The 12434-nt window shown below is 37.3% G+C and overlaps 1 protein-coding gene across 2 annotated transcripts; it reads left to right on the top strand.

The window, feature by feature from the left end:
* On the top strand, window positions 1-6184 carry LOC148723510 (tachykinin-like peptides receptor 86C). Of its 2 annotated transcripts, XR_015991803.1 has the most exons (4): window positions 1-1069; window positions 2720-2777; window positions 4080-4405; window positions 4519-6184. XR_015991803.1 is itself a non-coding variant. In XM_088733560.1 (1 exon), the coding sequence occupies exon 1, from the start codon at window positions 1-3 to the stop codon at window positions 1057-1059; it is 1059 nt and encodes a 352-aa protein (XP_088589686.1). In that variant the 3' UTR covers window positions 1060-1586. The 2 variants fall into 2 exon arrangements, 1 of the variants encoding a protein (XP_088589686.1); XM_088733560.1 differs by lacking the exons at window positions 2720-2777; window positions 4080-4405; window positions 4519-6184 and having other exon boundaries at window positions 1-1586.
* Window positions 6185-12434: the final 6250 nt, after the last annotated feature.

Here is a 12434-nt window from a genome sequence, read left to right as displayed (position 1 = left end):
ATGAACAATACAAGTAACATGTCTCTTCAACCGCCTACAGCGTCCCATCAACCAAAATTTAACTTATTCCCAGAACTTGTTCCTATTGCAGTTTCAGTCATCATAGCGAATGGAGTCGTGTTTTATCTCTTCGGTAAAATGAAGAGTCTGCGCACTCCAGCAAATTATTTCTTGTTAAGCCTTGCTACAAGCGACATCATGACGGGGTTGATAAATATTCCGTTGTTGCTGGTTTTGGTTCATCTGCCTCAGTCTAGCCCTTCATTTTCTGTGATCTACTGTACCTCAGAGGTCTTCCATAACGTGATTTCAATTTCGATTGCTTACCACATCACTGCTATTACTATGGACAAATATTTCGCCGTTGTTAACCCCTTTGTACGTTTCGTGATGACCAAGAAAACAGTGAAGAAGGTATTATTATCTGTATGGCTTTGCTCGGCGTTCTTGGGGTCTGTACCTGCAACTTGGTGGGATTCATGGCTTACATTGGACTCTTTTGCTTTGTATTTACAAGCTGGACACATTATTTTCTGTCTTTGCTTTGTGTTTTTTGTTCCGTATTCGTTTATCCTGTACGCCTACGGCATTATGTTTAAAGCGGTATCTTTGAAGCGTTCGTCAAAAGAATCATCTGGCCAGAAGGATTCCCGCGCTTTTAAGAAAGCTAACAATGAAAGGAAATGTCTCGTAATTCTACTTGCAATGGCGACTACTTTTGCAATTTGTTGGATACCTTGGTTCACTCTACGATTAATCTACGCCCTGTCCACGAAGGGATGGATAGATATCAAAGATCAGGCGTCTTTGTCCAAAGCATCTCAAACGTTTGTCATCGTCAGATATCTCAGTTCTGCCGTTAATCCCTTGTTGTACACATTCTTTAAACAAGACTTTTGGAGCGCTTTTAAAGTCGTTATATTGAAAAATAACTCAAGAATGCCATTTATGACTCCATCAATCAGATTAACAACAACACAAAGATATCGAGGCACAGAAAAATACAGTGAGCGTCCAGAAATAGACAGCATTGTCAAAATTGAGCAATCAGCCGTTTGAACAATGGAAAGTAAGTTGTCTTCATTAATGTGGTTATGAAAACCTACGCACCAAGATATTATACCCATAATGAATATCATAAAGCTACTTTGTACATGGGCAAAGTGTTAGGGTTACACGACGTAATGCAGAGGGTAACCAAAACTCCTACCCCCGGTCACATAATGCTGCTGAAAAGAGGATGAGCCTCAGATTTGACCAGGAATTATTTATTTGCACGATATTGACATGTTGCGAAGAAATCACCTGTATTTTTCTTGTAAAAAACTAAGACGAAGAAATCAAATCAAAATTGTGCTAGTTTTCTTTTAATAGAGGGTGTCAAATTAGGTTTATCAGATTTTATGGAATCTGATAGGCTGTAAGATACTTGTCACAAGTCTTCACTTTTAAAGTTGCTGTCAACAAAAGACCATTAAATAGGGTGCGTTTTGAAAAATTGTTGTACGTGCATAGTTTCAAAAGACACCATAGAAAACTACGTATCACTGTAAACATTATAGAGAATACACTCTGAAAATAACAAAGTTTTAAGAGTTGTTTGCTTTTGGTGGGCACATTTAAACCTTAAAAAACACAAAACTGACGTTGTTTGTTTGACCGAATTATCAGCCTCTGCATCACCGCGGACATTCAAACTGGACTTTGTCACACAGCAGATAATAGGCTAACAATTTCCATATCTTTACTGCTTCCTAAAAAAATTGATTTTTGGAGGTAGACAATAGAAAATATTTGGTTTTAATCACGCGCCGGGATGTCAAATTAAAAATATTACAAATTTCGTAAAATTCACACACGTCGTTGCGGCGTTAATATCCAACAGTTATACTGGTAAAGTTTCATCAAAATCCGACAAATCTGTCTACCCATACAAATTTAAGTAGTAGTAACCTGCGTAAATACAAACCGCCAGCTTTCGACCTTCAAAGGAAAATTTATAGGTTTCGCCCTTCGCCCAGACAAAGGCTCTTTAATAACTTTGAACAGGAATCTATCTTAACCTAAAACAATATTCTTTTCCCTAAAAGCAGTCGAAAAAAGTTTTTCTGAGCAAAAATCGCCCATTTTTAACAACACTGCTTATCAAAGAAGGCACAATTTGCCGATCTCGTCTAGTTTAAGGGGTTTGGTTGGCTTCTCAAATTTAGATCGATCATTTATGAGCACAACCACATAATTTTTTGTTTTTTCATCTGCTTTTTTTTCAAGGAAATTTTTTTCTGAATGCATGACCTCAAATATACAGCTTTTCATCTCAGCTCAGCGCAGAAGTCCAACTTCGTCCCCACGATATTTTTATTCAGACTGGGTAAAACAAGGTAGAGGAGCATGGAAGTATAAAGGTCTTTGCCATTTTCAGAGGAGATTCGCATTGACTAGGAGAAAGCCCTGATAATAGGGAGTTTTGATCATATTCTGTCCTGTTCTCACTCCCGAATCCTCGTTTACGGCTTTCGAAAATCCTTGATCCTGGATGATATCATCATCCAGTGTTTCGCTTAAGATTGCTTATTTTGTTTTAAAATCCTCACTTTGTGACAAACACTCCTCTTGACGTATCGGTTTTGTTTTAGTAAAATTGATTTCATACGACAAAATTGGCCTTATGGTCGTTAATTTACTTCTTCTTTGTAATATCCGTTCTCTCCAAAATTAGACTGGGCGTTAAAGAAATCCCTAATACGGTTGTGGCTGTTTGGATTCCAACACGACAGGTATAGACGACAAGCATCCCTTTGTGATATTTATTCTTAATTTTATAATCTCGCCACGACTTTTTCTAATAAAACTAGTGCCATCGTAAGCAGCCGCTCCCAGTAACTTTAAAAAGTTTCAATATAGCTCATAGTTTCAGTAAGCTTTAATATCAAATGTTACTTACATTACGTAAAATGATTTCTAGGTAATGTGTATAGTATTTCAGGATACAAATCGTTTGTTTCCTAATAGTATATGGTTTGAGATACAATGAATATATGAAGATCATATATTTTGAACTGCGGTAGTAGATACGTATGATGCACGATCCTCGCAGTAGATAGCGCTATTTAAGCAATAGCAAAAATCAGACCTGAAAAAAATCAGGCCTGTAGTATCGCAGAGCGATACTAGAACGCTGCACTAGTATCGCAGAGGTCAGTGGTTCGAGTCCCGTACAGGCCTGATTTTTTTCAGGTCTGATTTTCGCTATTGCTTAAATAGCGCTATCTACTGCGAGGATCGTGCATCATACGTAGTATATGGTTTGTTTCCTAATAGTATATGTTGAACAAATCTTTAAAAAACTGCGCTCAGGGATGAAATTTCTTGAAACTTGTTTTAGTTTTTTCCCCGCCAACCAGGTAGTTAGTCAAAGCTTCGTCTCTGACGTTCCACGGAAGCCGTTTGTGGAACACCATGGTTCTTTCAACCTTCCTCGCCTTGAGGAAGGGCTAACGCTCGAAACGTCAGCTTTGAAACTCTTTAGGGTGGTCAATTTACATTATCAACCTAGTTGTTAAAACCAAAATTACTTTGTTACTACCACCTATGCAGCACCACAGTTTCTTTAGAAACTTACCCCTTTGTTAAGTTGATGGTCACGTGTAGGATTACAGCCAGCCTTGACAAGTGTTGATCGTCTCTTAAGACGTCCCCAGTATTGTAGTTTTCTTCCCATTGCTTATCAAGAGTATACGCAATTCCGTCCAAGGATTCTATGAATACTCGTTTTCACCCCCAACATTCAGTTGTAAAGTCATCATCGTCTTTGCCATGACAAAAAGAAAGTATGCTCTCATAACTCAGTTTAGGGGAGGCAAAGGAGAGGTATTAACAATGAATCCAAGCAAAATTGCTCTTTGACTTAATTAGAAAGTAAATGTTATGGTATTGCACTAAATTCTAGATCTATTCTGCTGAAATCCTTTCCACCAAATGGCAAATCAATCTCAACGCATCCATGAGGTGAAATAATCGCAGCGGGAAGAGTTTTTTTAAAACTGGTTCTGTGGATCACTTCTTTTTTAAACGTGCAGGTGATGTCTTGGACAATTCTTACTGAAGCCGTGTCCTTTGGGTATCTTCTATTTCAACTCGTACATTTCTACAGGTGGATCCAAGCAACAGATGCGTCCTCTTAAATCAGTCACCGAGGAAGCTCACTGTTTCAACAGCTCCGCGAGAAACTGCTGTTCGACAAAAATGTACAAATTTGATATCACCCTGACCACGCGTGCGTTAGCTTTAAAGAGCAGTTTATATTCCCTAAAAACTGGATGGTACTTATCGTGGATCTTAGTTGGCATATGATTACAAACATCCTATCTGTCTTGGCCCCTGGAGGAACAACTCATCACTATAGGTTAGCTATTTTGAATGGATAACGAATGACTTATTCTCTGAGGCAGTGAGGCGCCTTGGCTCGGGTCGATAGATTAGAACTCTGTCAACTGCACCCTCTCTCCTTTCTTTCAGATTTCCATAGGTTGGAGAGAAGCATTCAGGCTGCCTGTAACCAATAGTTGAAACTCCTGGATTCTGAATGGCCTGAATGACGAAAGCGAGTGTTAAATTGTTATAAATGCCTATTATTCATTTATTTGTCATCTTACACTTCCCCGTTCTCCGAGTAATTTCTCTTCATCTAATTTTCACTCATTGATCCAATTGGTCATATCTAATTCTTACTTAAATTTTTAAATCTTACCAATTTCTAAGTAGAGAATCCGGGGATAGAACCATTTACTGGTTAAGCAATAAGGAATGGAGATAGACTTTCCAATTGAACATATCGACCAGCTCACAAAAAGGTCATGAAATGAAACGTTGTCACCCATCCAAGCCTAGCCAAAGCCTTCCTTTTCCATTTTTCTCGCATATAAGGCTTACAACTGAATACGGCTGAGGTATAAAAGTCTCATTAATCACTTTCATAACTGGCGAGGCGCATGTATCATTTTGTGTATATTAAAGGTTAAGATTAAGTTCAGGTTATTTCTTTACAACCTAAGTCATGTTTTATCAACCTTGGTTATTTTTCTATCACCTTTCTTAGAAAGGGCCATTTTATTTTTTGGAGTGTGGTTTGAAAATAGGGGCTTGGCTTTTTGAGGGAGGTTCCTAACAAGAATCAGATGAGTTTTTTAAAGAGATTTAAAAGCATATTTTCTTTGAATTCCTCTTCTTCACTCTATACATCCGAAAAAACCTTACTTATATTCTTGGAGAGAAAAAAGCTGAGCTCAACAGTTGGGGCTCTGTACTTGGTGAAGCCGCTCACAAAAAGAACATCACCATACATGATACAATCAACGTTTCAGTCTTTGAGATTCAACCATGGAAGGAAACAAACCATAATAGTGATTTATCAACAGACAGTAATAATGAAACATCAACCATTGTTACACGGCCCTCATCGTCCCAGAAAACGCAGGTGGAAGATCAGTCAGAACAGAGATAAAAATTTTAAAAAGTTGTAAAAGAGAATCGAGAGCGTTATGACACAAAAATTAAACAAGCCAGGGACAAAGCACCTCCTTTTTAAAGCTGATGATGTAATAGCTAGAAAAATTGATGAGGTGGATGGGGACGTCGCCTCCTCACCCAAATGTTCTTATTGGCAACATTCTCCATGTTGAAAAGAACTTATTCAACAAATCGCTTAAACAAATGCACAGCTACAAATAACGTCTTTGATTGCTAAAAGGAGATTGCTTTTTCATCGGCTTAAAAACAGGCGGTCACTCATCAAAACATTATGTTACTTAAGTGGCTTTCTATAACAGACTGAAAATCAATGTAATACTGGTTACCCAACATTCCAGCTTGTAATAAAACAACCCTATTCAAAAAGGTAAACGGTCAATATCAGATTATTTCTTTACTGTAGCAGTAAATCAGCAACTTAACAGTAAATCAGTAACTGAAAGGTAACCATTCAAAATAAGGGATAAGTCCTAACCCATAACTTAACCCCCATCAGGGTATGAAATGAATCCTTTATCTGATATTAGTACCGTTGGAATCTAAGCTAGGTAAAATATCAACCTAGGCTAAAAAAAATATCAACTTAGGTCAAATAAAATATAACCTGGAATCAAACTTAAACCCTAGTTACACCATCAAATGGCTGAATAAGCCCCTCCACATCAAGCCTGCCTTTTTATCTTTACTCCGCCCAACATTTGCTTTAAAAAACTGACTGAAGAAACTTCTTCTATCCCGATAATTGGTTTGTTTCGCTAACTAACCCTGAGTTGTCTGAACCAACCTGTTTTTGTGAAGTAGTCCACCAAAACGGACCACAAGAGAAACTGAAAGTGTGCAAGGTACAAACAAAAGAATCAGTTGACAAAAAAAAAAAACTTAAAGTGCGTGAAATACGAACGTAAGAATAGGACAACTAGAAAACAGCGAAAAAAAGTGCGCACGATATTAAAAGGTTACAATCGGAAGAGGGAACTAAAAGCGTGCGAGATACTAACGCAAAAATCTGGAAACAAGATAATTGATATCATTAATGTATCATCCGAACAACAAAGAAAACTAAAAGAGCATGAGAACCCAACGTACATTCGGAAAACATGGAAAAATTAAAAAGTGGGAGAGGCTAACTTAACAATCGGAGTCGGATCAAAGAAAACGTAAGAATAGCACAAGAAGGCGATCTCAAAGTGCACGAGAAACTACCATAACAATCTTTGTTCTCTTGTGGCTATTTACCTTTGTATACAAGTTCATTATGTACAATCTACTATTTTCAGAAAATGTTTCGTTTCTTGCAGATTTAATCTGTTCCTCGCGTCAATTCACTTACTTGACACTCCGTCCATCCTTTTTACGTTAGTATCTTCCACACTTTTAGTTTTCCCTCTTGCTCGATTATACGTTGGGTTCTCGTGCACCTTTAGTTGTCCTTGTATTTCGACTTTTGCGTTAGTATCTAATGCACGTTTGTGTTTCGTTGTTATTTTGCGCATTTCTAGTTTCCTCATTGCCAGATTTTAGCGTTAGTAGCTTGCACACCTTTAGTTTCCCCTTCTCCGATTGTTACGTTAGTTTCTTGCGCACTTTTTAAAGTGCGCAAGAAACAAACCAAGTATTTTTTTTTGCCGATTTTACGCTAGTATCTTGCAAACTTACGAAAGTATATCACACACATGTTGTCCAATTGTAAAGTTCGTGTCTCGTGGACTTTTAGTTTTTGTCGTTGCCTGATTCTTACGTTAGTATCTAGCGCACTCTTAGTTTTTTTTACTGTCGGAAGTTTTTCGTTCGTACCACGTGCTCTTTTTGAAAAGAGTTTCTTATTAAAATAGTTTTTCGAGGTGTCGGATTGTTATGTTAGTATCTTCTGTACTTTGACTGTTCCTTGATGTCCGGTTATTATGTTGACACTATGTCGTCTTTTAGCTATCCTTGTCGGTCGACTTTCATGTTTCGTGTTCTCGTGTTCGTTTAGTCTCATTGTTCCGTTAGCATCTCGTGCTTGTGGTTTCATTATTTCAATCTCGTACTTTTTTGCCGCCAATTCGACTTTTCATTCCTTTCGAAGGCCTCATTAAAACATTTAACCAAGAGTTCTTTAATCGATGACCAGAAGATATTATAAAATTCAATGGGCAAACCATCATTTCCTGGCGTTTTGTCAAGAGGAAGTGTTTTAATAATCTTTTCTCAATCTTCAAAAGTTTTTTTTCCGGTTTTTGATTCATGATTACCTGACGAATGATCTACATTATTTAAGTAAAAAACCTACCCCCATTTTTTATTCAATAGAAAAAGCAGTTGGTGTAGATAGGTGTAGTGTGTGTAGTTTAATGTAATTAGGTGTAGTGGGTGCAGTTTGGTGTAGGTTGGTGTACTAAATGTAGATTGATATGGTTTGGTGTGGTGGGTGTAGCTCGGTGCAGTTTTACCCGAATTCCGGTGTATTAAGAAGTCGGATTGTGGGCCTCATAATCGGTGTTCAGTCAACCTTAATCGGTACTTTGGTGAAATTGTACTCTTATGGCTTTGAGAGACTGTTAGAAAGCCTTTGCTGGCCTTAATCCAATTCCGTTTCTTATGCTATGACACTACATTAACAATCCGGTTCTCCCACTGATCCTATGTTTTCAGTTATCTTACGTTCCCACCGATCCTATGTTTCCAGTGATGTGTCTTGCTTTCTTTATAAGATTTTGTACATACTTTTTAGCAAATAAAGGTTAAATATTTTTCATAACTTAGGGGCAAAAAACCAAATTTTAAAACGGTGTCCAGACCTAATTGACCGCACCGTAACCTTAAAGCCGAGACTTAAGGTGGTAAGTCCCTGTTACCGGTTCCAGGGACCTTGACTTCTTCTCGGCCCATAGCAACGCAGGAAAAGAACTCAGTTAAAATCAAGCCGTCTTGACTTCTCGCCTAGTAAATAACGCATATATATTGCCCTGTCTTGTCCAGCCAATTAGCTAATCAGAAAACACTTAGTTCAGGCCACGAAATTTAATCACATAACCAACAAGCTTTAAATCTTGTATTTGGTCAATGTTCCCGACTGAGTTTTGATGAGGTAAAATTGATCTGAAATCTGAAGGTTTCCAATCCGTCAATGAATTCTGAATTGAATGGAAGAGAATTTAGCCTATTCCCTATAATTATCACTAACAGATTGATACTAGAGATAAAGATGGCTATCTTTATCTCTAACATCAAATGACTAAAGTTGATTGGTCTGGATATTTATCATATTTAAGACATTCTTTATAACATCAAAAGTAATTAGTACTTATTTCACCTGAAGCTGAGAGCGAAACAAAATTTTATTTATAATTCGCCTGCTTTACAAATACTGAGGGAGGTCTCTTTTCATGTAATTAACGATCTTCGAAACAGGTGGTCCTTTCTATAAACAAATTATATTTTGTTTTTAATAAAAAATTACAGAGATACCGGTAAGCTGAATAAATAAATCTAATAAACAAAGATTTCTTTGTCCCGCATTCTAAAATGGACTTCTGTTCCCTTTCATTTTCATATTTTTCTTGGATATTTTTACCATCATACGGGAAGCCAAGATAAAATCAGTGCAAACCAAACATGGACTATTACTGGCTGGTGCAAGCGTCACAAGGAAATCGCATCGAACTAAACTTTCAAGATTTTGCGGTAAGAACACTCATCACATTTAATGAACTGTGAAATTGACATATGGTTTTCTTTTGTGGCAAGCAATGATTGGGGCTATGATAGTCTTTTCTTTTCTCGTTTAGATGGACGGCGTTCATTGTCTTTCCAAGTTATTTGGTCATCGCAATGATAGCTTTCTCCGTGTCGCATATGCACTACACGTCTTCAGAAATAAAGAAAACCATTAATTTTGTGAGCGCTTTTTGTTTCTTAGGGCCTGTCTGCACTAGCAGACAAAACTAGAATTGTCCCCACAAAGTCAAAAGACAAATTTTTGTCCCCCCTGCTGCGTCCGCACTAAAAATGTCGAAGCTGTTAAATCTGTCAAATTCAGTTAACAGCCAAAAATAACATCGATACTATACTTCACTGTAATTTTATTCAATTTAGCTTTTTCTTTCCGTTTGCTTCGAGTGAGCACTTCTGGATCTTGTGCTACATCTACTGCTTCATTGTTGGACTGATAAATTGGCGACTGGAAAATTACTCCACCGTTGTATCTTGCAATTGCCCCGGCTGCATCCAGCGCCTGACCTGGACACTACAATTTGCCTATGGATTCAAAATCCAATCACCAGGATTCATCTTTAGTTGTTTGAAACTGTAAAATCCGAGAGTTTCGCAACGAAAGACAATTACTGCAATCTTTTGGTGACTAAACTCAGTTCAGTTACCACACTGGCGGTGGTGTTTACGACAAATGGTCGACAAGTTTATCTTTTGTTCATTCAGTCGATTTTTCCGAGGTTTTACCCGGGAAAAATTTTGCAAACTTGTAAAGTGGCCTTTTCCTAGATTTCTTTTCCCAGAACAATTGAAGTTCGACCACATGCGCCCTTGATCTTCCTCATCAACTGCCGCGTTTCCTCCAGAATAATCCAAATATGGCTGCGAAAAAAGTTCTCAAAAATAGCTCAACTTGCGCTATTCAAATATTCTCTCCTCGTTCATGCTTAAGCGATACTCTCGGGGAAGTTTCTTGTAAATTTCAAGTTATTTTCAGTTGATAAAACAAAGATGTGGTGTACGGAAATTTGATGATATGGACTAAAAAGCGAGATGTAGATGAAAATTTCACGTCAGCACGGGCTATGAAATAAATTTCCGAAAAATGTTATTACTGATTTTGGAAGTCCAGCGATGGCTTTCAATGCCCATATAGGAATAATGATCAGAAGTGGTTGCTCATCGCAGATATTGGGCCTTAAAATACCCTTATTTTTGGACTTTGTCAAAACCAGAAAAAGTCGTCTTTACCTAAGCGAGAGGTAAGGGAAGAAATGAAATGAAAAAGTTAAAACAATTAAATTTTCTAGAAGTCTGATAGATATAAAATACAATTCAGTTGATTGAATTTGCAGATGGATTTTCAGTTTGTCACAGCAGCAATGCAAAGTTAGCTAATTAATTATGCAAAAAATCCAGGAAATGGGGGTTTTCCCAGAGGGACACTATATCTCCCAGGGAATTAAATATTTTGACCTATTATTTTTTACACATTTGTTAGCATTTGTGCCAAGTTTGAGCCAAATCGGTGATTTGAGGTTTATCGCCCCATGCTCGGTTTTCTCGTGGACACGCTCTTAAAGTGTACTTCCGAGGATTGATATATTTACGATAGATAGTTTACGTCTGAACTTGTTTCGGATATCACCAGTCATCACATCGATGAGGAATGATGAAATGATAACTCCTGTGACCCGTTTCTCTACATTCTCGAAAGTTGCAAATCCAGAAAGCTGCAAGCCACGTCTATGTACAGGATGGATGTTAATGAAAACGAGATTCAAATGATGAAAGTTCCTCAAAAGGAAACAGAATGGACCGAATTTTGAGCGAACACTTGAACTGCCACCATGACAGGCAGCAAGAACGAAGCTATTTTAACAGAATATTAAATTTCGAAGTGATTTAAGCTTTTCTAAATTTCTTCCAAAACACACGAAAGTAATTATTTCCGGATGCTGACGGTTGACATGTTGGATACACAGGTCACATGTTTGCATTTCACATTGAAAGAGCGCTTCATGACGTGGTTGCAGGAAGCTGTGTCCTTTCTGCTTCATAGAATTTTCCAGACCCGCTAGACCCGCACAAAATAAACAGTTATAAAAGAAAGAAGAAAAATGTTTTCATGCCCCAAACACTCAAATTGGAGCCCCTATAACATTACGCAGCTGCAAGCTATAAAGAAGAACCAATCAGATTATCAATTGAACTTTCGTATTTCCGTATCATCCTTCGTATCTTCTCGATATATCTTCATATCTAATCTATATCTTGAGGATGATAATCTCAGATGGCATACGCGGTATCTTGCCAATCGGTAAGGTCGAATTCTTATGCATAACTCGAAAAATATCTTCACCTGATTGCATTGTCTTATTGAAAGCTTGAGCTGTACTGAAACCGAAAAGGGTAGAAACTCGCGCCGTATTGCCCTGTGCTGATTTCGAACACGATGGACAATACTACGCTTTGAAATATCCTTGACATTACCATTATGATAATTTTTTTTTTTTATTGTTGAGCTGTCAACCCATCAGCCGGCGATAAATTTTTCATAAGACTAGAGGAGACCCTTCAACTGAAATTACAAATAAACTTATTAGCACTCTCAATTTAAAGGAAAACATGAATTGCTTTTTATGACTATTGAAAAGATTATTAGAATATAAATCCGGTCGTGAAAGAAAAATGCAGCAATATTTAAATCCTTGAGAGCCAACTATGTATTGTTGGTGATTACTTATTTTTACTGATTGAATGTATATGTAGCAGACATTCTGTTCTGTTCTGGATTAAAAATGGTAAGACAATAAAATATGTTATGAGCTGTTTTGGTCGTTTTGAAGTGTTTTTCGGAAATACCTGAACAGGTGTTGATGGTGATGTAGTTTCAAAAACCTATGAAGAAAATTTCATTTAAAAATTTGGATAAACATCAAGCCATCCTTTTAACATGCATGAAAACATCACTCGTATCAGTGAGTACAGTGAAACTCGTGCTACTAACATTTATGAAAAGAGAGAGATTTGTTTGGTGTGTGTTACTGCTATTGTTCGGTTGGTCATAAAAAATTCATATTAAGAGTAAACATAATACAATATTTATTCGATCTTGTCACCCTAATTACCATTACAAGACAATTGGTTGATTTGACGTATAAATATTTTATCTTTGTAACATCTGCCGTACAGAATGAGGCCTCTTCTAA

This window comes from Stylophora pistillata, chromosome 9, assembly GCF_964205215.1.
Source record: "Stylophora pistillata chromosome 9, jaStyPist1.2, whole genome shotgun sequence".
NCBI lineage: Eukaryota > Metazoa > Cnidaria > Anthozoa > Scleractinia > Pocilloporidae > Stylophora > Stylophora pistillata.
This window is presented reverse-complemented; position numbering and strand designations above follow the sequence as displayed.

Excerpts from the sequence above, each read along its gene's own strand:
- LOC148723510 (XM_088733560.1), top strand. The coding sequence starts at position 1 with ATGAACAATACAAGTAACATGTCTCTTCAACCGCCTACAGCGTCCCAT.